Below are 23052 nucleotides of genomic sequence, written 5' to 3'. Positions count from 1 at the left end.
TATTCTATTCTATTCCTGTTCTTTTCTGTTCTGTTCTATTCTATTCCCCTTTTTTTCTGCTCTATTCTATTCCATTCCATTCCCTTCCCATTCTTTTTCTGTTCTATTCTATTCCATTCTATTCTATTCCCGTTCTTATTCTATTCTATTTTCTATTCTATTCTATTCCCGTTCTTATTCTATTTTATTCCCGTTCTTATTCTATTCTATTCTAATCTATTCGACGCGGATTAGCTGTCATTTATTTCGAACTCGGCGGAGTGTAGGACCCAGGGGAGCCCAATCCCGCCTCTGCTTAAAACCAAACATTCTCAGCTAGGACCGACAGCGTGACGCGTCTCCGTGGGCGTGTCCAGGCAAGCAGAGGCGGAAGTCCCTATGCCTCTAAGTAACATGGCGTAAGTTTGCCGATCACAAGTAGACCGGGAGCCCTTAGATGGGCAGTGAATGCATATTCTGCATCGAGAGCCCTCGAGCCTGATCAGGTTTCCTCCGTACCTCGTCACCTCTCGCTGTGCAAAGGTTTTCGCAGCTTGGAAAGCCGGAGTGGCGAGAAAGGAGGCGAATTGATCCCAGAAACATCAGGAAAAACTCCCACCTGGCTGGCAGAATGGTGGAAAAGAAAATTTCAGGTATTTTGGCATGGACAGGGGGGAAAGGGGAGGAGGATGGCTTTGTTGTTGGGAGATGCAAAAGGTGACTGGGGCATTTTTTTAAATTTTCTTTAGCAAAGGAAAATAAAACTATCTAATCTTTGGTGCAGCACAGCAGCTTTACCTGTAAGAGAAAGAATAAGCTTGAAAATCACCTGTCCTGCCACAGGAGGGGGCGTTTGTACCACATATTCATAGATCAGGTTGATGTAAAAGGAGCATTGGTGGAATGAAAGGAGAATATTTGTAGTTTAGGGTTGAAATAAGGAGTCTTTGGTGCTCTCTGAGCTTGATGGTTTTTTAATTTATTTGTTTATTTATTTGTCAAGCATGTACAATATGCACATTATACAGTATGTGGTACCTTGCTCAATAGTAGTAACTGTGAGAGGGATTTTGGAGTCCTAATTGGACAACCATTTAAATAGGAGCCAGCCATGTGCAGCAGCTGCCAAAAAAGCCAACACAGTTCTAGGCTGCATAAACAGAGAGATAGAATCAAGATCACGTGAAGTGTTAATACCACTTTATAAGGCCTTGGTAAGGCCACACTTGAAATACAGCATTCAGTTTTGGTCGCCACGATGTAGAAAAGATGTGGAGACTCCAGAAAGAGTGCAGAGAAGAGCAACAAAGAGGATTAGGGGACTGGAGGCTAAAACATATGAAGAATGGTTGCAGGAACTGGGTATGTCTAGTTTAATGAAAAGAAGGACTAAGAGGGAGACATGGTAGCAGTGTTCCAGTATCTCACAAAGAAGAAGGGAGTCAAGCTATTCTCCAAAGCACCTGGGGGTAAGACTAGAAGCAATGGGTGGAAACTAATCAAGGAAAGAAGCAACCTGGAACTGAGGAGAAATTTCCTGACAGTGAGAACAATGAATCAGTGGAACAACTTGCCTCCAGAAGTTGTGAATGCCCCAACACTGGAAGTTTTTAAGAAGATGTTGGATAGCCATATGTCTGAAATGGTATAGGGTTTCCTGCCTAGGCAGGGGGTTGGACTAGAAGACCTCCAAGGTCCCTTCCAACTCTGCTATTGTATTGTATTGTATTGTATTGTATTGTATTGTATTGTATTGTATTGTAAGATAACAGATTATACATTATCTGTTATCTTACATGATTATGAATACAGGAAATGGATACGAATAAGTGGGGACAGTAGGACAGGGACGGTAGGCACTCTGGTGGGCTCATGCACGCCCCTTAAAGACCTCTTAGGAATGGGGTGACGTCGACAGTAGACAGTTGAAGGTTAAAGTTTGGGGGTTTGGGGATGAAACCCCAGAGTCAGATAAAGCATTCCAGGCGTCGACTGTGGCTGAAGTTGTATTTTCTGCAATCTAGTTTGGAGCGGGTTAACCTTAAATTTGTGGGTCTGCTGTGTGCTCTTATATTATTGCGGTTGAAGCTGAAGTAGTCATTGACAGGTAGGACTTTGTAGCAGGTAATTTTATGTACTGGGGTTAGGTCCAACCGCATGTAGTGTAGGTCTCGGTCCACGATGGCGCCCAGAGCCCTCTCTGCAGGCACGCAAGCCGTCGCCCCAGCTTAGCACCACTGCGCATGCGCATGGGCCTCCCGCCAGCCAGCAGATTTTCGGCTCTCTGTCTTGCATTCATGGGGTTGGGGCGAATGAATGTGCATACATGGGGGGGGACATGCTCAGGGGAGGCACGGGGGGTGCCCCCCCCCAGCAGTCCGTTTTTGGTCCCAGGAGGCTGCAAGGAAGCCTGCTAGGCCCAAACTGGGCCGGGGGGGGGGGAATGTGCCCCCTCCACTGCAGCCTGTTTTTGGTTCCAGGAAGCTTCAGGGAGGCCTGTTAGGCCCAAACTGTGCCGAGGGTGGGTGGGCTGTGGCTCCCCCCCTCCCCGCGACCCATTTTTGATTCCAGGAGGCTTCAGGGAGGTCTGCTAGGCTCAAGCTGGGCTGTGGGGGTGGCTGTAATGTGCCCCCTCCACCGCAGCCTGTTTTTGATTCCAGGAGGCTGCAGGGAGGCCTGTTAGGTCCAAAACGTGGTGTGGGGTGTTGCGTGCGCATGTGTGTGAGGGCGGGGGAGGGCGACTTTTGCATTCATACGCAGGAGCGGGGCAGTGTGTGTGCGTGTCGCGCACACATTGCATTATGGGTGTGAGCATGCACATGTGCGCTATTGCACACGTGCGTGCTTTCGTCACACAACAACCAAAAGGTTAGCCATCACTGTTCTAGGTTGTCCAAGGCCAAAATTTCAAGCCTGGTGGTGTAGGGTATTGCACCTTAAACTGAAATTAAAAATGCCACATTGTGGGATTATTGAGAAGCGGAGAATGGATCTGTTTATTGGCCTTTTGGGAGGGGGGTGGGGGGAATTTATGGATTGGGATAGAAATGGGAGTATTCATCCTTAATTTTGCTGCTAATTGTGAAAAACAGGCTGTCGGGTTTCCAAGTAATGCCCCCATAGAAATCAAGTTCGTCAAAGAACCGTTTTATTGGATACATCCTATTGGCACAACTGGTGAAAGCCGACGCTAAAAGTCCCCGCGGCTTTCACCTAATAAAAGATAAAAAGTCCCCGCCCCCTGCTCCAGGTCACTGCTCACGCTGTCCAATCCAGTTCTCCTGACTGGTTGCTTGGTTACTTTCCCCTCCTCTGCCCAGCCACCTGTGAGATTTTTCCTTGGTTCCCATGAGAAAACTTTAGTGTTTTGGCTACAAACCCCCATCTAACTATTTCCTCCCCCCTCCCTCTGCTGTGTGGCAACGGTGAAGCCTCCAAGATGGCTCCAGCCAGGTTCACGTCAGGGTCGACACAGGCAGGCAGACTGATGCAGTTCAGCCATTTTGCTGCCAAATGTTGGGGCTCTAGGCATTTTATAGCTCCCGGGGCCAACATGAGATCAATCAGAAATTAGAAATAGTTGTGTTTCGGCAGGAGCCTTTGGAGCTGCCACCAGACTCCGACTGCGAGGGGTCTTATGAGTCGGCCCTGGAGTATGTGGAGGACCCTGGACAGGGTTCTGACTCCGAGCAGAGCGCAGAGAGACTGGTTGGCCACCAGGAGGCGCCTGAGCCTTGGACCAGTAGGGAGGAGACAAGAGAGAATGACACAGAAACCTCCTATGAGTTGTTCCGGGATTCACGCAGGTGAAGGGCGAAGAACAACTGAGTACTTACAGGAGGTGATTACGAGCAGCTGTTGCTCATTAAGATGCTCTCCTGATTATAAAAGAGACTCTTGTGCCACGCCCTTCTTGCAGAAGTCAACGTTCACAAATTGAGAGAAACCAACTTGGATAAGTGGTTTGCGGTGAGAAGCCTGTTTGCAGTGCTCCGTGAGTTTATAGGATTTTTTCCCAGAGCGATTATTTCTGTTTATTTTGGGCTTGCAGCCAACAAGAGTCTGGACTGATTAAAACATTCTTTCGTACATCTGTTTTGGCTTTCGTTCCTGGACGGAGAATGGGGGGTCAGAACAGAAATCAATGTAGTAAGTATATGGCCTGATTGGTTTGGCCCTCCACAACAGTCCCTATCTTTCATGTGACACCCCCTCCCCCCCCAAGAAAATGAATGGCTTACTCTTGGCTTAAGGCAGGGGCGTCCAAACTTGGGAATTTTAAGACTTGTTGGACTTCAACTCCCAGAATTCCCCAGCCAGCATGGGTGGGGCTTAAGGTAATGGGAGCATATGCTAATTAGGAGATCGGAAGTGTCCTTTGCCAGCTGGGAAGGCTGCCCCATGGACAGATGCCAGGTGTTCTCCTGGAAGGCAACGTGGTTGATTGACTCAAGCTTGGCTTCAACCTCTCACCATCTTTATTCTTTCTCAGCAAGGTCTCAGGACCCTGGGCAGAGGCGTATTTTGGACCGGGCCACCCGCCAGCGCCGTCTCAATCGCCAGTTAGAGGCCCTGGAGAATGACAACTTCCAGGATGACCCTCATGCCAATATGCCACAGCTGGTGAAGCGTTTGCCTCAGTTTGATGACGATGCCGAAACAGGTGAAATTTCCTGCTGGGCTTTCTTTGGATTTCACTTGCCCTTGATTTCATTTTCAATGAAATTTGATTTTCTTTGATTTCATTTTCACTCGAGTTAACTTTCCCTTGATTTCACTCTCTTTTGATTTCATTTTCCACAATTCCACTTTTCTTCAATTTCACTTTCTGTGATTTAATTCTCATATCATTTCACTTTCCCTTGATTTCACTTTCTCTCGATTTCAGTTTTCTTTGATTTCATTTTCACTTTCCCTTGATTTCACTCTCTTTTGAGTTTACCTTCCACGATTTCACTTTCCCTCAATTTTAGTTTTCTTTGATTTCATTTTCACTTGATTTAAATTTCCCCCCGATTTCACTCTTTTGAGTTCATGTACCCCGATTTCACTTTCCTTCAATTTCTTTCACTGATTTAATTCTTATGATTTCACTTTCCCTTGATTTCATTTTCTCTTGATTATAGTTTTCTTTGATTTCATTTTCCCTTGATTTAAATTTTCCCTTGATTTCACTATTTTGAGTTCATGTTCCCCAATTTCACTTTCTCTGATTTAATTCTCATATTTTACTTTTCCTTGATATCATTTTCCCTTGATTTCATTTTCTCTTGATTTCATTTTTCCTTTATTTCAGATTTCTTTGATTTCATTTTCACCCAATTTAACTTTCCCTTGATTTCACTCTCCTTTGATTTCACTCTCCTTTGATTTCACTGGTACACAGATGACTTACTCTCTGGAAACAAATAATGTGGTTGTAAGACACACCTAACATCCTTCGGTTTGCCCCCCCTCCCCAATAGCATTTAGCTATGCTAAATCTTCTATATATAAAAACAGCTGTGTGTGTGTACGTTCCAGCATAATTCTGGAACGCCTTGAGCAATTTCAACCAAACTGACTTACTCTCTGGAAACAAATACTGTGGGGGCTAAGACATCCCTAACACTCCTCTGGATGTGTGTTCTGTTAAGATGCAGCCTGTTGTGCCTAAAAAGGCTTCCACTGTACTGCTGTAACACGGCTTCTACTGTACAGCACAGTGGAGTTGCCATGGTAATGGCTTCACAGTACTCCACAAGGGGGCTCCCTCTGGTAAGGGGGAAAATCCAACATTAGAAATTACGTTTGGTCTGGACATTTTCCCCCTATAAACCCCGGGTTATCAACAAGTCTTTCTTTATTGTTGTGTTCAATGCCAAAAAGTCTAATGAGGCTAAAAGGCATTTACCTTCATCTGTAATTTGTGTTTTTCCCCCCTTCCTCTTTGTTCTTTGTATGCAGGGAAAAAGAAGAAGAAAACCCGCGGAGACCATTTCAAGCTGCGCTTCCGTAAAAATTTCCAGGCATTGCTGGAAGAACAGGTCTGTCTCTCCTTTTCTTTTTGTCTTAACAAAGGAATTGGGGCATCTCCGTTCTTAATTTTTCTTATTAATTATAATGATGCTCATTTTAGCATAGATCAGCGACGGCGAACCTTTTTTGGCTTGCGTGCCGTAAGGGGGGGAGAGCAGGGGGTTGTGCGCGGGCGTGCCGCACCCATAAGAGCCGAGGTGGCGCAGTGGTTAAATGCAGCACTGCAGGCTACTTCAGCTGACTGCAGTTCTGCAGTTCGGCTGTTCAAATCTCACCGGCTCAGGGTTAACTCAGCCTTCCATCCTTCCGAGGTGGGTAAAATGAGGACCCGGATTGTTGTTGGGGGCAATATGCTGACTCTGTAAAACCGCTTAGAGAGGGCTGAAAGCCCTATGAAGCGGTATATAAGTCTAACTGCTATTGCTAGTCTAACTGCTATAATGCAACTTGCGACACCCCACCCCCCCAGTGCGCATGCGCACATGAGAGTCTCCCCCCCATTTTTTGCATGCTTTTTTCACCCTCCCCAGGCTCCAGAGGCTTTATAGGAGCCTGGGGAGGGCGAAAAACAGCCTCCCCTGCCCCTCCACAGGCACTCCGGAGGCTTCAAGGACCTTCAGGAGGTTTCCCTGAAGCCTCCAGAGGACTAAGAAGGACCCTACATGCAAACCTGGATTTGCTCGTAGGGTCCTTTTTAGTCCTCCGGAGGCTTCAAGGAAGCCGCCTAAAGGTCCCTGAAGCCTCCGGAGCCTTAAACCGACCCTGCAAGCAAACCGGAAGTCCGTTCCTGAACGTCTGGTTTGCCCATAGGGTCGGTTTTTTTGTGCTCCGGAGGGCGTCCGGGGGCCGGGGGGGGGGCCTTTTCGCCTTCCCCAGGCTCCTATAAAGCCTCTGGAGCCTGGGGAGGGCGAAAAATGGCTTTTACAAATGCTGAACTCAGGGCAATGCCTTGCCTGCCCTGACAAATGGCTCTGCTTGCCACCTGTGGCACACTTGCCATAGGTTCGCCATCCTGGCTATAGATAGTCCTCATTTAGTGATTATACAAAGTTAAGTACCGTGTTTTCCCGAAAGTAAGACATTTTCTTTTGACCCACGAAATAAGCGCTTGGCCTTATTTTCGGGGAGGTTTTATTATTTTTGAGGCGCAGGGGGTCCCTTAACCTTGGCCCGGGGATCATCTGATCCAGAGAGGGCTGGAAGTTCTGTTTCTGTTTATGGCACATTCTTGCCAGCCCTAGCGTCTCTGAGCCTGCCATTCTTCTTGTGGCCACCACTGAGAAGGGACGTGGTACTGTAGCTAGGATTTGCGGGAGCAGCTTCCGCGAGGATGGCAGGTGCATGTGGCGCACGTAGGGCATTTTTCCCCCTTGCCCAGGAAATGGTTTGGACCAGCTGTGCATGTGTTTAAATATTTCAGGGGAGGGCTTATTTTCAGGGGAGGGCTTATTTTAGCGTAGTGATGGTGAAGATATGGCATGCGTGCCACAGCTGGCACGCGGAGCTATTTGTCAGGGCACGCGAGGCACTGCCCTGTCAGTTGGCCAGCGCCCATGCGCACGCCGGCCAGCTGAGTTCACCCTTTTTAAAAGCCATTTTTCGCCCTCCCCAGGCTCCAGAGGCTTTATAGGAGCCTGGGGAGGATGAAAAGAGTTTTTCCGCCCCGCCGGAGGCTCTCCGGAGGCTTCATGAGCTTCCCTGAAGCTTCTGGAGTGCAAAAAAACGGCCCTATGGGCAAACCGGAAGTTCGGGAACAGACTTCCGGTTTGCTCAGAGGGTCGTTTTGACTGCTCCGGAGGCTTCAGGGAAGCCCCCTGAAGGTCCCTGAAGCCTTCGGAGCGCTCAAAACGACCCTCCGAGCAAAGCGGAAGTCACTTCACCTCCAAAACTCTTTTATTCTGTTCTCTATCCGTGGTGGTAACATTGCATCCAACGAGTTTCTTGTCTCTCTTCGACTTCCAGCAGAACCTCAACACCAGCGAGGGCCCCAACTACCTGACCGCCTGCGCGCCCCCTTCCAATTTGCCGCAACGTCATTTCTGCACGGTGTGTGGCTTCCCTTCAAATTACACCTGTGTTTCTTGCGGCGCCCGCTACTGCTGTGTCAAATGTTTGGGAACACATCACGAAACCCGGTATGTGCATCCTCGCCTTCACCTCGTCATTCGGTGCGATTAGGCATTGTTTTCTCTTTTTTTCTCTCTCTTTTTTTTTTCTTCCAAATATACTTTTTTATTTTCCATTTTTATAACATACAATCACATGTATACTATTACATAGCCAGTATCCTTTTTTTTAAGAAATTTTTTTAAAAAATTTTATTACTTAAACAACACATGCCCACACCAGTGGGAAAAGAAAAAATCAAAAAGTCAAAACACAGAGAAGTCAAAAAGAACAAAAAACAAGGCAGGGAAGAAAAAAAAGGAAAAACAAAAGAAGAAAAAAGAAAAAAAAAGAAACACAGGTATATATTATAAAAAAGTATATCAGCTGGTTACAACATGTTTTGGTGCATCTCTTCCATTAATTCATATTAATTCAAATAGCTTAACTCAAATGTTTACCATATTGACATCATTATACCTCCACTTTTAGTTGACTACAGTTATTTAAACATCCTTCATCCTTAACTATGCCAAAGATTTAATCCATAACCACATGCTAGCATTTCATTTACTTGTTTGTAAAATCCTCTATTAACATCAAATCCTCATATCCTGTTTTAGCTGAACATCCATAATATTTAACACCAAAAATTCCATCTTCCATGCATATAGTTTATTATCATTCTCCCTTCTTTATGTGATTATATCGTATATCGTAACATTTTCCCCATATTAGTTAACATCTAACTGTATATAGTTTTATTTTATTTTTTAATAGTTATAATTATTGTGATTAATAACCTTTGTATATGGTCCAAAAATATTTCCAACCTTCCCTTCTCATATCCAATTATTATTTATCATATCAACACATTATATACATTACTATCAATATCAATTATTATTCAGCTATGTCTATTAAAAATAAGAATAATTAGGTTTAGATAATTTTGAATTGTATTCTTCCATCTATCAGCCTGTGTCTCTCCAAAAACTTGAAAAGTTTTTATTTTATTTTAATTGAACAAAAACACACACAAAAAAAGAATCACCCTTCATTACATCTTGTAGAAAGCGTGTCGATTGGTTACAGATAACTTTCGTGCGTTTCTTCCACAGTCATTACTTATAGTTCATGTTAGATTATACACTTTAAATAAAAAAATCTTTGTATATCTTACTATCAATGTACCACAATTCTCATTTGACTACAATTATTTGAACATGCTTTTGCCTCAAATCATTCATACTTAAAGACACAACCACATAATGGCATTCATTAGCTATTTCAAAAAATCCTCCAATAACATTACCCCTTTATGACATATTCTAAGTAAAAGTCAATTAATAAAATTTCTAAACCTTCCCCCCCCAACTCGCTGTTTAGAGTTTATATCCAAGTTCCTTTTGCCAATACCAGAGCATGTATATATTATTAAACAATATCCATTGACATTTCCTTGTTATTATAATTGGTTAAAAATCATTTACTATTTATATCCCACCTCCTCTTGTCAAACCCAAAAAACATATACACCTTTATGTTTTAATTACAACCACCTCGGTCCAATTATCTTCTGTACCTGCGTAGTTGTTCTCTACGCCGATGTTGCTGGGCGTCCAGGACCAACTCCCTTGTCTCTTCCCCACTGCTCCAAGACCTGACGTCAGGAGCACACTCCCTTTGGCTTTCACCGCTGCTCCATGCCTCAGGCGCCTCCTGGTGGCCAACCAGGCTCTCTGAGCCCTGCTCGGAGTCGGAACCCTGTCCAGGGTCCTCCACATCTTCCAGAGCCGACTCACAAGGCCCCTCGCTGTCGGAGTCTGTTTGCAGCTCCAACGGCTCCTGCTGGGCCACAACAGAGAGGAATTATATAGAGAGGTAGTCCTTTACAAGAGTTCATTTAGTGACTATTCAAAATTATAATGGCACTGAAAAAAAGTGATTTATGACTGTTTCTTTCATTTATGACCGTTGCAACATCCCCATAGTCACTTGATCAAGATTCAGACCCTTGGCAATTGTCTCACAGTTAGGACGGTCGCAGTTTCATGAAGTCATGTGCTCACTTTTTACGACTCCTGGCAAGCCAAGTCAATAGGGAATCCAGATTCATTTAACAACGGTGTTCCTACCTGAACAGCGGCAGTGATTCACTTAACAAACGAGGCAAGAAAAGTCGTCAAATTGGGCAAAACACGCTTAACCAATGTCTCATTTAGCAACCTAATTTTGGGGGGGGTCAATTGTGGTCATTAAGTGGAGGACTACCTGTGTTTCTGGATAAGCCCAGAAACCACCGGCAAGCCAAATACAGTTTTAAGCGTATATTTAGCACCTAAAATTCGTATCTTATTTGCAAGTCAAATAATGGGAATGTCTTGTAAACAGCAGAGCAACTGCACAACTGCTAGAACCGACTCGAAATGTATATTTGGGTTTGACTTTTGTGAGGTAGTGTGAAATGGACAAAGCAGTTGATAGGAAGATTGTGGAGTGGTGGCGTAGAGGTGGAGTTCTCACCTCACAATCAGGGGGCTGTGAGTTCAATCCTAGATAGAGGCAGATATTTCTCTCTCTGGGTACACTGAGAATATATCTGATGAACAAAATTCCACATTGGCGACAGGGAAGGGCATCCGGCCAGTAAACACTCTGCCAGCGCCATTCAGTTGCCCAGTCCACCCCGCAGCAAGGGATTATGGGGACATTAAAAGATGATGAATTGATAGGAAGATAGTCTACCCTTGCTCCGTGGTATGCTTCTTTTAATCCAGATTAAATCTGCTGTCAAAATTCATAGTTAATTATTCTCCTGAAAGATCTAAAAGCAAGAATACTGCAAACATACATTTAAAAACATTTCCTAAAGCGGGAAGGCCCGGCACAGAAAGCGGACCAAGATGGGGTTTCTTAAATCTTGGTTTATGAATAAACCACAATTCATGGGAAGTCCAAAACAAAAGCGATTTGCGAATCAATTCTGACCTCGGATGCTTTCTCATTTTCCTGGTTCACACTCAGGATTAGGAAATGGGGAATAATCCTCTGTCATTGCAAAAAGCAAAATCCTCTGTCATTGCAAAAAGCAAAAGTTTTTTGCAACCGAAGGAAAAATAATATTGCCTGAACTTCCTTCCATAGTGGGCCACCTTCATTTTATTTCATTACTAGCTGATAACCTGGCATTGCCTGAATATTTATTTATAGGGGGGGAAATGTCCAGACCAAATATAATTTCTAATGTTGGATTTTTCCCCTTATTGGAGGGAGCCCCCTTCTGGAGTACTGTGAAGCTGTTACCACGGCAACTCCACTGCGCTGTACAGTAGTACTGCCATTTTACCGCAGTACAGTAGAAGCCATTTTAAGGCACAACAGGCTGCATCTTAACAGAACACACATCCAGAGGAGTGTTAGGGGTGTCTTAGCTCCCACAGTATTTATTTCCAGAGAGTAAGTCAGTTTGGTTGAAATTGCTCAAGGCGTTCCAGAATTATGCTGGAACATACACACACACAGCTGTTTTTATATATAGAAGATTTCGCGTAGCGAAGTACAGAGGATTTAAAATTTGAAATCTGACTGCTTTGAGCATTTGGAATGTGAAATGTTTATAAAACTTTGAAAAAGTGTCTGTTTTGTGTTCAAGAACAGGCCTTCTGAATGAAAGCTGATTTGTTGGATTTTTTGCATTCCTGCTGCGTGGAAAGGTGGATTGACTGACTGATGGACGGACGGACAGCCTCATCTTTTAGGCACCCTACTCAAACTCTGTTCTCTCTTCTTTCAGGTGCTTGAAGTGGACAGTTTGAGTTACGCCATGAAGATTTCTAAGAATTCTTATCTTATAAAGAGGTCCATTCAAACAACCAGCTTGTCTCCCTCACGGGACAAATCTCCCTGCCGCGAAGAGGTGTCAACTGGACTGTAATTTGAGTTTGAGTAATAAAATGTTTTTGTGTTTTGTAGTCGGTGGCCTGCGTTCTTCCTTTCTAATCATACCGAGCTATTTTTTTCTGTAGCTTGGCTGCCTTTTTTATCTTTCCTTTTTCTGTGGGAAGCCTCCTTAAAGTCTCTATGCCAGAGGTGTCAAACTCAAGGCCCGGGGGCGGGATCCGACACACGGGATGCTTAGATCTGGAAACAGCGAAGGACTGGCCCGTCATGCCTCTGCCAATGAAAACAGAGCTCGGGAAGGCTCCGCATGGCCCTCTTGAGCACCGTTTTCACTAGCAGAGTGTTGCAGGAGGCCATTGCAGCTGAAAATGGAGCTCGCGAGGACTGTGGGCGGCACTTCCAAGCTCCATTTTTGCTGGCAGAGGGTTGCAGGAAGCCGTTCGCAACCGAAACGGACCCCGTTTTTGCTGACCATGTGCTCGGGCCACCACAGGCGCCCCCAACACGAATGACGTTGAGGTGGCATAGCCACTCTGGCCACATATACACACACACACACACACACACACACACCAGCCCTGATGCATCCCTCAGTGAAATTGGGTTTGACACCCCTGCCCTGCGCCAAAGCCTCGTTTTTTTTTAAAAAAATGAAGGGGAAAATAGTGTAACCTAAATTCCTAAAATGACAAATGGAGTATTAGCCTGCACGTAAGGGCAGATTCTTTTGTGCGTGCAAAGTAAAACATTGTTACTACCACAGGAACGCTTCAAATCAATGGAGACAACCTAAAGAAGGTGGACATTTTTTAGTATCTGGAACCCCATCTCCAAGGCAATGGTGACATCAATGGTAACTTGGAGGCAACGGAGCTGGCAGCAGATTCGGACAGTGAGGAGGTTGGGGAGGAAGATGGGCCAGTCCTGGAGTCTGGGGAGGGCTCTGATGAGGGCTCTGTGTCGGAGGCAGAGATGGGGCTAGGGCCGTATGACAGTTATCAGCTGCCTTCGGAGTCAGACATCAGAGAGGCAGACGAACAGCTGGAGCCTGTTCCCAGTGTGTGCATGTGCAGAGTTGCCAGACGAAGGGAACAGCTAAGGAACAAGGGTTGACTTGGGAGTAAGGCCACAGGTGGACAGTAAATGGCCCTTCCCAGAGGGAATAAAAGAGGAGCGAAAGGGGAGCCCCAAAACGCAATGAGTTGCCCCCAAACATGCACCCCCCTGCATGTGCCCTACCCCCGTGCATGCACTCGCGCTCCTGCAGGCAGTCCCTTACGCATACGCGGCAGAGGTCCAAAGACCAGCTGGTTGGCATAAGATGCACACATATACACAGTTAGAGCTGAACTGGAGCAATGGCTTGTGTGTGCACAGGGCGCTGTGTGCCACCTCTGGCACGCATGCCATCATGGATAGACGTTCTCTTCCAGCTCTATTCTGATTGAAAACTGCTCGGTCTCCTTAGAGCAGTGCTTCTCGACCTTGGCCCACCTGAAGATGTATGGACTTCAACTCCCAGAATTCCCCAGCCAGCTCTGCCTTAGAGCCATCACCCTGGTTCTGGAAGTACAACAGAATGGTGGGATTGTTCTCTAGAATGTTTCATTCATGAGTCATTGAACATCCCTACCGAAGACTATGCACAGCTCCTTACCTCCCCATCACAAAGAGGCATTGCTTCTCCCTTATACATTCAGTTGGAGATGCTTTTATTCACCGACACACCCATACTTACTTGAATCGGATAATTATTGAGTTATTTTGGAGGTTCCTCGTTTCAGTAAGTTTGTTGATCCTTGCCCACTTTCTTTTCAGACTCTCTGACTTAAGGAACACAACCATGGCATCCGAGCACCCATGGCATCCTTCATCCCAATGAATGGGCCATTGGGACATTCTGTTGAGCAAGCCTTTTGTTGCTGCAAAATGGAATTGTTATCCCTATTCCAAAGTACATCAACCTGGGTCTTGGCTTATGAGACCCATCTCCCATAAAAAAGGTGACACAAAATTTTATGTGTTAAATATATAAACTAAGACGGAGATGGGTCATCAAGAGTTGTGCTGTTTGTATCCAGACACAGCTTTAACTTGATATTCAATTGTGATGTCCCACCAGCTAACTGGGCATCACTGTGGTCATGTAAATCCCATTTCAAACTAGCTAACTGCGTGCCATCATCATGAGAATTATCTAGTAGTACTATCTGTATTTATTGTCTAGTACCTGGACATATTTAAATTACCTTTCTTGAAGGGCAATTGCTAATTTTTGTGAGACATTTTGGTCCTTGGGGTTATCCTTTGGAGGTAGTTATTAATTAGGCTCTGCATCACTCAATGGGTCAGGTTAGCAGAGTATCCAATGTTTCTTCATATAGTCTAAGGAGTAATGATGTTATTAATATGATGTTATTCATCAATGATCTGGATGAGGGAATAAATGGGGAACTCATCAAATTTGCAGATGACACCAAGCTGGCAGGAATAGCCCACACTCCAGAAGATAGGCTTAAGATACAGAAGGATCTTGGCAAACTTGAACATTGGGCACTATCTAATAAAATGAAATTCAATGGTGAAAAGAGGAAGGTTCTACATTTAGGCATGAAAAATGAAATGCACAGGTACAGTATAGGTGGTACCTTGCTCAATAGTAGTAACTGTGAGAGGGATCTTGGAGTCCTAGTGGACAACCATTTAAATAGGAGCCAGCCGTGTGCAGCAGCTGCCAAAAAAGCCAACACAGTTCTAGGCTGCATAAACAGAGGGACAGAATCAAGATCATGTGAAGGGTTAATACCACTTTTTAATCACTTGGTAAGGCTACACTTGGAATACTGCATTCAGTTTTGGTCGCCACGATGTAGAAAAGATGTGGAGACTCTAGAAAGAGTGCAGAGAAGAGCAACAAAGATGATTAGGGAACTGGAAACTAAAACATATGAAGAATGGTTGCAGGAACTGGGTATGCCTAGTTTGATGAAAAGAAGGACTAGGGGAGACACGATAGCAGTGTTCCAATATCTCAGGGGTTGCCACAAAGAAGAGGAAGTCAAACTATTCTCCAAGGCACCTGGGGGGTAAGACAAGAAGCAATGGGTGGAAACCAATCAAGGAGAGAAGCAACTTAGAATTGAGGAGAAATTTCCTGACAGTTAGAACAATTAATCAGTGGAACAGCTTGCCTCCAGAAGTTGGGAATGCCCCAACACTGGAAGTTTTAAAGAAGATGTTGGATAGCCATTTGTCTGAAACGGTATAGGGTTTCCTGCCTAGGCAGGGGGTTGGACTAGAAGGCCTCCAAGGTCCCTTCCAACTCTGTTATTGTATTATTGTATTAAGAATATCTCTGGCCTAAATTCTATTTCTTGCTATCACATTTTCTTTAACCACACTCTTATTTTAGTCCAATATTTCCTTGACTCTGCAAGGGAAAGAATAAAAGCTACGAAATGAAGCAGCTTCCCCTCTCTCTACGCGAGATAAGCCACCAATCCTGACAACCTCACTTCCTGGGCCCAAACCCACAAGCGCACTCACCTCCCAGGAAGCAACCTACATTTTGTAGGCCGAAGCCTAAGCAGCTACAACTGCAGAGGCCCGGAAGAAACACACGTTGTTACTCCTGACTTTGACTAGCTGGAGAAGCAGCAGTTTTTCCTACTGACCTTCCCTCTGATGCTTTGCAACTTACTCTTCCCTTGCTTAATCTTTCCTTTCCCCGGAGTTGACTCAAATTAGCCCATCTTTCTATTGTTTTAATACAGGGGCCAAGCCAAGTTTTGCAGGAAAGACAAGGTGAGCCAAAATTAATGGAGAAACAACCCCCCTTCCCAATATATTGCAATAATGACAGTTGTGGTTGTGTTGGTTGTGTTGTTTTCTGCTCTGCTTCTCTATCATCCTAGGCCTGGAAAGGCACAACAGTTTCTACTGAAATGGAAGACGCGAAAGAGCGTATAATTAAATATGCTTAAGGTCTTTGGTTACGACATACAGGATCAATGCAAAAAAAAATATTTCATTTATCCCTATTCCACCTTTATTTTTTTTTTGCAAATTAAGGCAATGAACAATATCCGAGACACTTTCCTCCTATTCCCCCCCCCACTCACACACAATAATAACAACAACCTTGCGAGGTGGTTTGTATCAAGACAGACTGGTTTCCAAAGTCACCCAGCTTCTTTCATGGCTAAGGCAGGATTTGAACTCACAGCCGCCCACTTTCTTAGCCTGATGCCTCCCCCACTAGACCAATACGTGGCCGGAAAGACTGAAATTCGCCTTTGGGCTTTTAATTTAAAATTGAGATTTGACAAAATGGTGGTTTTCTTAGGCTACGACAACAGCAAAAGAAACTTTCCACCTTAGAATATATCGTGTCTACTGTCGGAAATCGATTAGCCATTTTGACGGCGCGTATTTGTTCGTCGCGGTTTTGTCGGCGTGGAAAAGTCTATTGCGCATTTGTCGGTGAACCAGAATATATATATATAAAGGTACTTCAAATCTAAGTTGGAAATGTGGAAAACACGAAGGGGTCATTTTTACCACCCCTTCCTGACAAAGGCCAGGGAAATTTGGGTTTCAAATCCACATTTGAAAAGAATGTAATAATTAATACAGTAGTGGCCAAAATTGTGGAAACCTTTTGGGAGAAAGTGTATAGTGTTCTTGAGGTTTGATGGCTGATAACATCACTTTTTTGGGAGTAGTATCATAAAATGATATATCAATGGAAAAATAATGTAATCAAGAATGTAATGCAATAACGTTTATGAAGGATTTGCTATTAGAACAGCAGTTATAAAGAAGAAAAGTGAAACGCATAGAAAAAACGAGGTATAAAAATAATCACCATAGAAAAAATGAGATATACAAAAATTATCACCATGTCAGGTAACCTTTTGCATGAATTATGATCTTACATGTCTTTCCATAGAGTGAACCAAGTCTTTTAGTTCTGCAGCTGTTATAATGTGAAACCAAGATTGAATGATTGCTTCTATTAACTAGGTTTTATTGCTGGCTATAAATGTCTATAACATTTCATAGAATACAGATAATTGAACAAAGTTTGTTGTGTTACATTCTTGATTACATTATCTTTCCATTGATATATAATTTATGGTACTACTTTAAAAAAAGTAGTTTTATTAGCCATCAAACCTCAAAAATGCACTTTCCCCAAGAGGTTTCTACAATTTTGGCCTCTACTATATACAACTGAAATCAGACATTTTTCTGCTGGTACAGTTGGACAGACAACTGGAAAAGATAATTGGTTTTGTGCACAGCAACTGCAGTGAGATTTTAATTTATTTGTAAAATTTATAAGCTGCCCGTTTTACCACGTGATAAGCTTACAACATCATATTATTGTACTTGTAATGTAAGGTTATGGGGTGAATTAAAAATAGAAAGGCTCTGAAACATCCACAGGGAAGGAAAGGTTGTTGAAGACGACAAAATTTGTAGAACAGGCAAAAATTGACCTGTTTGGTTAAGGAAAAGACAGCAACTAATGTATATTTATTACTGAGTGGAAACCCTTTATGAACTTTTTGCTGAAAACCAGGAGGAAAAATGAACTTGTCGTTGATGGGATTAATGTTTAGAAAGGGTAGAATATGGAAAGAAATGATCCATGTTCTAATCTTGCATAGAGGATAAAATATACAGGAAATACACTTAAAAAGGCTGTAAAGGAGATCAGAAGTCCCTTCCTTCCTTCCTTCCTTCCTTCCTTCCTTCCTTCCTTCCTTCCTTCCTTCCTTCCTTCCTTCCTTCCTTCCTTCCTTCCTTCCTCCTTTCCTTCCCCCCCTCTTTTCTTCATTCTTCTTTTTCCTTCATTCCTTCCTCTTTCTCTCCCTCCCTCATTCTCTTTTCTTTTTTTCCCTTCACCAATTTACTTACTTATCACTTTGCCTTCGCTTTACTTTTTATTAATTTATTTACTTGAGGCTCTTTTTACTTTGCGAAAAATAATTAAAAAAATAAAATAGGGACTGGGAGCAGGACACAAGTTCAGGAAAAAGGGTAATGACACACACCGAACCCCATCAAATTGTTGCTGGGAGGAAGGATAATTAAGAGGACCCCCAGATATATAAACAGTATGCATATTATTACATATGTTTTAATTATATTTAGATTTAACTATACTTGTTTTTCTGGTATGTGTCTATGTATTTTACTACATCTGGCCTTATGGCTGAAATAAACAATTTGACTTATTTTGATTTTGAGGTTTCGAAAGGAAACACTAACTATTTATGTTTCTTGATGTCTGGGACAAAACTTACAAAGAAAAACTAAAATAAAAATATTATTTAGGCCTACATCAGAATTGGAATTCAGGCGGTTCTCTCCAGTTCAGGGGAAGGTAAGTGAGTCCCCCCGCTGGAATCCCACCCTGTATGAAACTACTTTTCCAGCTTCAGAAAGATTGGTTTTTCAATCACTCTGTTTTTCTAACAAATCGTTATTTTCTAGAATGTATACAAGTGATAATACAGAATCACTGATCACAACATTTTCAAATTTCATCCAACAATTTATGACAGAATGATTGGCATAGATTGACTGATACAGTATGATGATCTTACATCCGAAGGGGCCGAATCTAAACCATTAGCTAAAATGAGGAAATCAATTAATTGACATAGTTCTAGTTGATGGACAAAGGAAGGAAAGAAAGAAAGAAGGAAAGAAAGAAAGAAAGAAAGAAAGAAAGAAAGAAAGAAAGAAAGAAAGAAAGAAAGAAAGAACAAAGTCACAATTCCCAGAATTTGTTTTGCTGGGTTCATCTGTTCATTCATGAGATTTACAGCTCACCTGGCCGCATTTGGGTGTCTGAGGCCACCACAGTCCGATGATAGAAATTTCCTTCATTTATTCCAGAAACTAGTGTTTATTTCCTGCAAAAAAGACACTCCAAAGCGAATAATGGATTTGCTTAACGGCTACCATCTTTACTTTACAATTACTGCTTTTAGAATACAATACTATAGCAGAGTTGGAAGAATTGGAAGGGACCTTGGAGGTCTTCTAGTCCAACCCCTTGCCTAGGCAGGAAACCCTATACCGTTACCGTCAGAAAAATGGCTATCCAACATCATCTTAAAGACTTGCAGTGTTGGGGCATTCACAACTTCTGGAGGCAACTTCTGTTCCACTGATTAATTGTTCTAACTGTCAGGAAATTTCTCCTCAGTTCTAAGTTGCTTCTCTCCTTGATTAGTTTCCACCCATTGCTTCTTGTTCTACCCTCAGGTGCCTTGGAGAATAGTTTGACTCCCTCTTCTTTGTGGCAACCCTAATTTGTAGAACCAGTCAGTACCAGGAACTGTTGCGTTATGTGAAGCCTTTACCTTGGCTGGGATGGTCTTAGAGATTGACAAGGAGAATGTATCAATAAGATGCTGTTGCTACCTATGCTCTTGCTTTGCTTGTTGAAACTGTATAAAAGCCAAATAAACTCTGCGTAAGGCAAATAGGCATTTTGGACACCACCTGCTGAGATGGGTTTCTGAGACCAACAGTTTCACCTTCTATCCTCAAAATGCCGTTGTAGAGCATTGCACCCCAGAACAACTAGACACGAGGACAGTCCCCCACCCACCCAATGCCATCACTCTGCTAAACAACCCTATTCCCACAATACTGTCAAATTATTTACTAAGATTGTATTACTGTTATTCTTCTCATCCTTCCTATTACCTATCTCCTCCTACTTATGATGACGACCTTGTGGCTTGTATCTTTAGGACAGTGTTTCTCAACCTTGGTGACTTTAAGTCCTGTGGACTTCAACTATGCTGGCTGGGGGATTCTGGGAGTTGAAGTCCACAGGACTTAAAGTCTCCAAGGTTGAGAAACACTGCTTTAGGATTTATTTTTCTTTATTTATGTACTTTCCTAATATGATTTGATTGCTTATTTAGTATTCTATGACTATCATTAAGTGTTGCATCTTATGAGTCTTGATTAATGTATTTTTATGTAAACTTAGAGCTTATGCATCGAAGACAATTTCCAGTCACAATTGGTCAATAAAGAATTCTATTCTATTCCATTCTATTCCCTTTCTTATTCTGTTCTGTTCTACTCTACTCTACTCTACTCTACTCCCTATTCTATTCCATTCCATTCTATTCCCTTTCTTGTTTTGTTGTTCTGTTCTGTTCTACTCTACTCTATTCTACTCTACTTTGTATTCTATTCTATTCTATTCTATTCTATTCTATTCTATTATTCTATTCCATTCCATTCTATTCTATTCTATTGTACTCTACTCCTCTCCACTCCACTCCACTCCACTCCATTCCATTCTATTCCCTTTCTTTATTCTATTCTATTCCATTCTAGCAGGTAAGATACTCTCTCAGTCCTTATTTTTGGTTAATTCATGTTTTCTGTGCAATTTTTGTGTCTCCAAAGAGCCTAATTTTCTGAGAGTGACTGCATTAGAAGAGTGAAAACTGGTCACCATTTCCTTCTATCATGTTCGCCAACCTATATGTGAGAAAGCAGAAATTAGCATTGGCCGTTCTCTTATTTCTCGGCAGCATTATTGTTCTACGCGAGCATCTCAAACAGTGAGTACTGTATATGAGTTTGCATTCCTTTGAGCAAACTGGATAGGAAGCCACCTTTTTTTTCCATCAGACATTTTTAGGGTTCACCGACAAATGCGCGCTCGACAAAACTGTGCTGACAAAACCGCGGGGAGAAAAGCGCAAGTTCGAAATCGCGCCAACGAATGAGCACAGAAGCGCGCCGACAACAGCGCGCCGACAGAAGCGCGCTCTAAACCTAACCCTAAAGGTAACCCTAAAGGTAACCCTAAATGTAACCCTAAACCTAACCCCGAACCTAACCCTAAACCTAACCCTAACCCTTACCCTAACCCTTACCTTAACCATAATGGCGCTTCTGTCGGCGCTCTTTTGTCGGCGCGCCTTTGTGGGCGCGCTGTCGGCATTGTGGTTTTATCGGTGCGGTTTTGTCAGCGTGCTGTTGTCGGGCACGCATTTGTCGGGTCACGCATTTTTAGTGTATGTACAATACAGATAGTCCTCGAACGGTTTATTTAGTGACCTTTCAAAGTTACAATGGGATTGAAAAATGTCACAAGGCTGTTTTCATACTTACAGCGATCGCAGGAGCCCCGTGGTCACGTGACCAAAATTCCGACGCTTGGCAACTGACTCATACTTACGACGGTTGCAGTGTCCCAGGATCACGCATTTCCCCCCTTTTGTGGCCTTTCGACAAGCAAAGTCAAAGGGGAAGCCAGATTGAGTTAACGACAGTGTTACTAACTGAACAGTTGCAGCGTTTCGCTTAACAACTGGGGCAAGAAAGGCCGTGAAACGTGGCTAAATTCACTTAACAAATGTCTCACTTCCCAACAAGAAATCTTGGGCTCCATTCAGTGGTGGGTTTCAAAAATTGTTCTAACCTACTCTGTGGGTGTGGCCTCCTTTGTGGGAGTGGCTTGCCGCCCATGTGACCGGATATGAAGATGCCGACGACACTTGTCAGAACCACTTTAAATTACTTCACACACAGCACTGGCATGCATAAGAATATAATGTAAACTTGTTTTTCAAAAGGCATCTTTGGTTTGCGTTAAAACAACTTCAACACACGCAATGTTCTGATTGCACCATAAACGCAGTAGTCATCCTTACCTTTCAAAGAGGCACTGAATTTTATAAATATGAGCATGATAGTGTAGAATAATCATATCCAAGGACCAGTGGTGGGTTTCAAAATTTTTTGGAACCTCTTCTGTAGGTGTGGCCTGCTTTCCAGGTCCACTGGTGGAACCTCTTCTAACCGGTTCGGTAGATTTGACGAACCGGTTCTACCGAATAGGTGCGAACTGGTAGGAACCGACCTCTGGCTCCATTGTGGACGTACGTGGAGGTCGCGCAATCCTCCTTTTATGTCAATGGGGAGGCCACATTGGCTTAACCACCGTGCGACTAAATTATCGGCTGCCAGATTCACTTGACAGCGGTGGCAAGAAAGGCGATAAAATTGGGGCAAGGCTCACTTACCAAATGTTTCGTTTAGCGGTGGAAATTTGGGACTCAGTGGTGGTCGTAAGTCCAAGGACTAGCTGTATTAATATAAGAGTTACGTTTCCATTAATTTGAGGTGTGGCATAAATATTGGATCCTTCATCCGATGATAATTTGAAGGGTTGTTCTCTGGGGCAAATTCTTCTCCATCTGGTTCAATCAGAAGGGCATCCACTTTCATAGGCTTCCTTATTTATCGATTAAATCCACTCTTAAAACTGCCCCTGAAGAGTGTTCGAAGACTGCAGTTGGTCCAGAATGCAGCCGCGCGAGCGATACTGGGTGTACCTAGATACACCCATGTTACACCCATCCTCCGCGAGCTGCACTGGCTCCCTATTGGTCTCCGAACGTGCTTCAAGGTGCTAGTCGTTACTTTTAAAGCCCTACATGGTTTAGGACCTGGCTACCTGAGAGACATGCCACATACCTCCTGCCACATACCTCCCAACGACCAATAAGATCTCACAGGTTGGGTCTCCTCCGGGTGTCATCAACCGGACAATGCCGGCTGACGGCCCCCCGGGAGAAGGCCTTCTCTGTAGCTGCGCCAGCCCTGTGGAACGATCTACCCATAGAGATCCGGACCCTTACCACTCTCCCGGCCTTCCATAAAGCCACTAAGACCTGGCTGTTTCGGCAGGCCTGGGGCTGTTGATCAATGTCCAGCCCCACTTAGACTGAATGGATGGTGTGTAATTTTAACAATTGTATTTTTTATTTTTAAATGTTTTTTTTATCTGTCTGTAAGCCGCCCAGAGTCCCAAGGGAGTGGGCGGCATACAAATTTTATTAAATTGAAATTGAAATTGAAGTGCTTTTTTAAATGACAAGGGCAAGAGGGGAGGGGTGGATTCTTCAGTTCAATTCAATTCAACCCAGTTGACCCCCCCCCTTTTCCTCTATCCTTTCTAGAAAAAAGCCACAGTTAAAAAATAATAAT

General features: G+C 43.5%; 2 protein-coding genes across 5 annotated transcripts in view; both read left to right on the top strand.

The window, feature by feature from the left end:
- The first annotated feature begins 352 nt into the window (after positions 1 to 352).
- Positions 353 to 12077, top strand: ZNHIT1 (zinc finger HIT-type containing 1). Of its 4 annotated transcripts, none has more exons than XM_087714166.1 (6): positions 354 to 632; positions 4031 to 4128; positions 4472 to 4642; positions 5926 to 6005; positions 7963 to 8132; positions 11900 to 12077. In XM_087714166.1, the coding sequence occupies exons 2-6, from the start codon at positions 4101 to 4103 to the stop codon at positions 11919 to 11921; spliced, it is 471 nt and encodes a 156-aa protein (XP_087570292.1). In that variant the 5' UTR covers positions 354 to 632; positions 4031 to 4100; the 3' UTR covers positions 11922 to 12077. The 4 variants fall into 4 exon arrangements, with proteins under 4 accessions (XP_087570294.1, XP_087570292.1, XP_087570293.1 ...); XM_087714165.1 differs by having other exon boundaries at positions 356 to 632; positions 7960 to 8132; XM_087714168.1 differs by lacking the exon at positions 4031 to 4128 and having other exon boundaries at positions 353 to 632.
- A 3533-nt stretch (positions 12078 to 15610) lies between these two features.
- LOC106551546 (alpha-N-acetylneuraminide alpha-2,8-sialyltransferase-like) overlaps positions 15611 to 23052 on the top strand; it is a 28395-nt gene continuing 20953 nt past the window's right edge. The window contains exons 1-3 of the mRNA XM_087712071.1: positions 15611 to 15810; positions 20458 to 20615; positions 23025 to 23052. The exon at positions 23025 to 23052 is cut by the window's right edge and continues 50 nt beyond it. Coding sequence (XP_087568197.1) covers positions 20521 to 20615; positions 23025 to 23052 — 123 coding nt within the window. The 5' untranslated portion in view covers positions 15611 to 15810; positions 20458 to 20520. The remainder of the gene's footprint in view (positions 15811 to 20457; positions 20616 to 23024) is intronic.

The sequence above is a fragment of the Thamnophis sirtalis genome, unplaced genomic scaffold, assembly GCF_051295495.1.
Source record: "Thamnophis sirtalis isolate CommonGarterSnake01/CBP01778 unplaced genomic scaffold, rThaSir2_p1.2 scaffold_4, whole genome shotgun sequence".
NCBI classification, from domain to species: Eukaryota; Metazoa; Chordata; class Lepidosauria; order Squamata; family Natricidae; genus Thamnophis; species Thamnophis sirtalis.
Note: the sequence above shows the minus strand (reverse complement) of the source record. Positions and strands in the feature narration are given on the sequence as shown.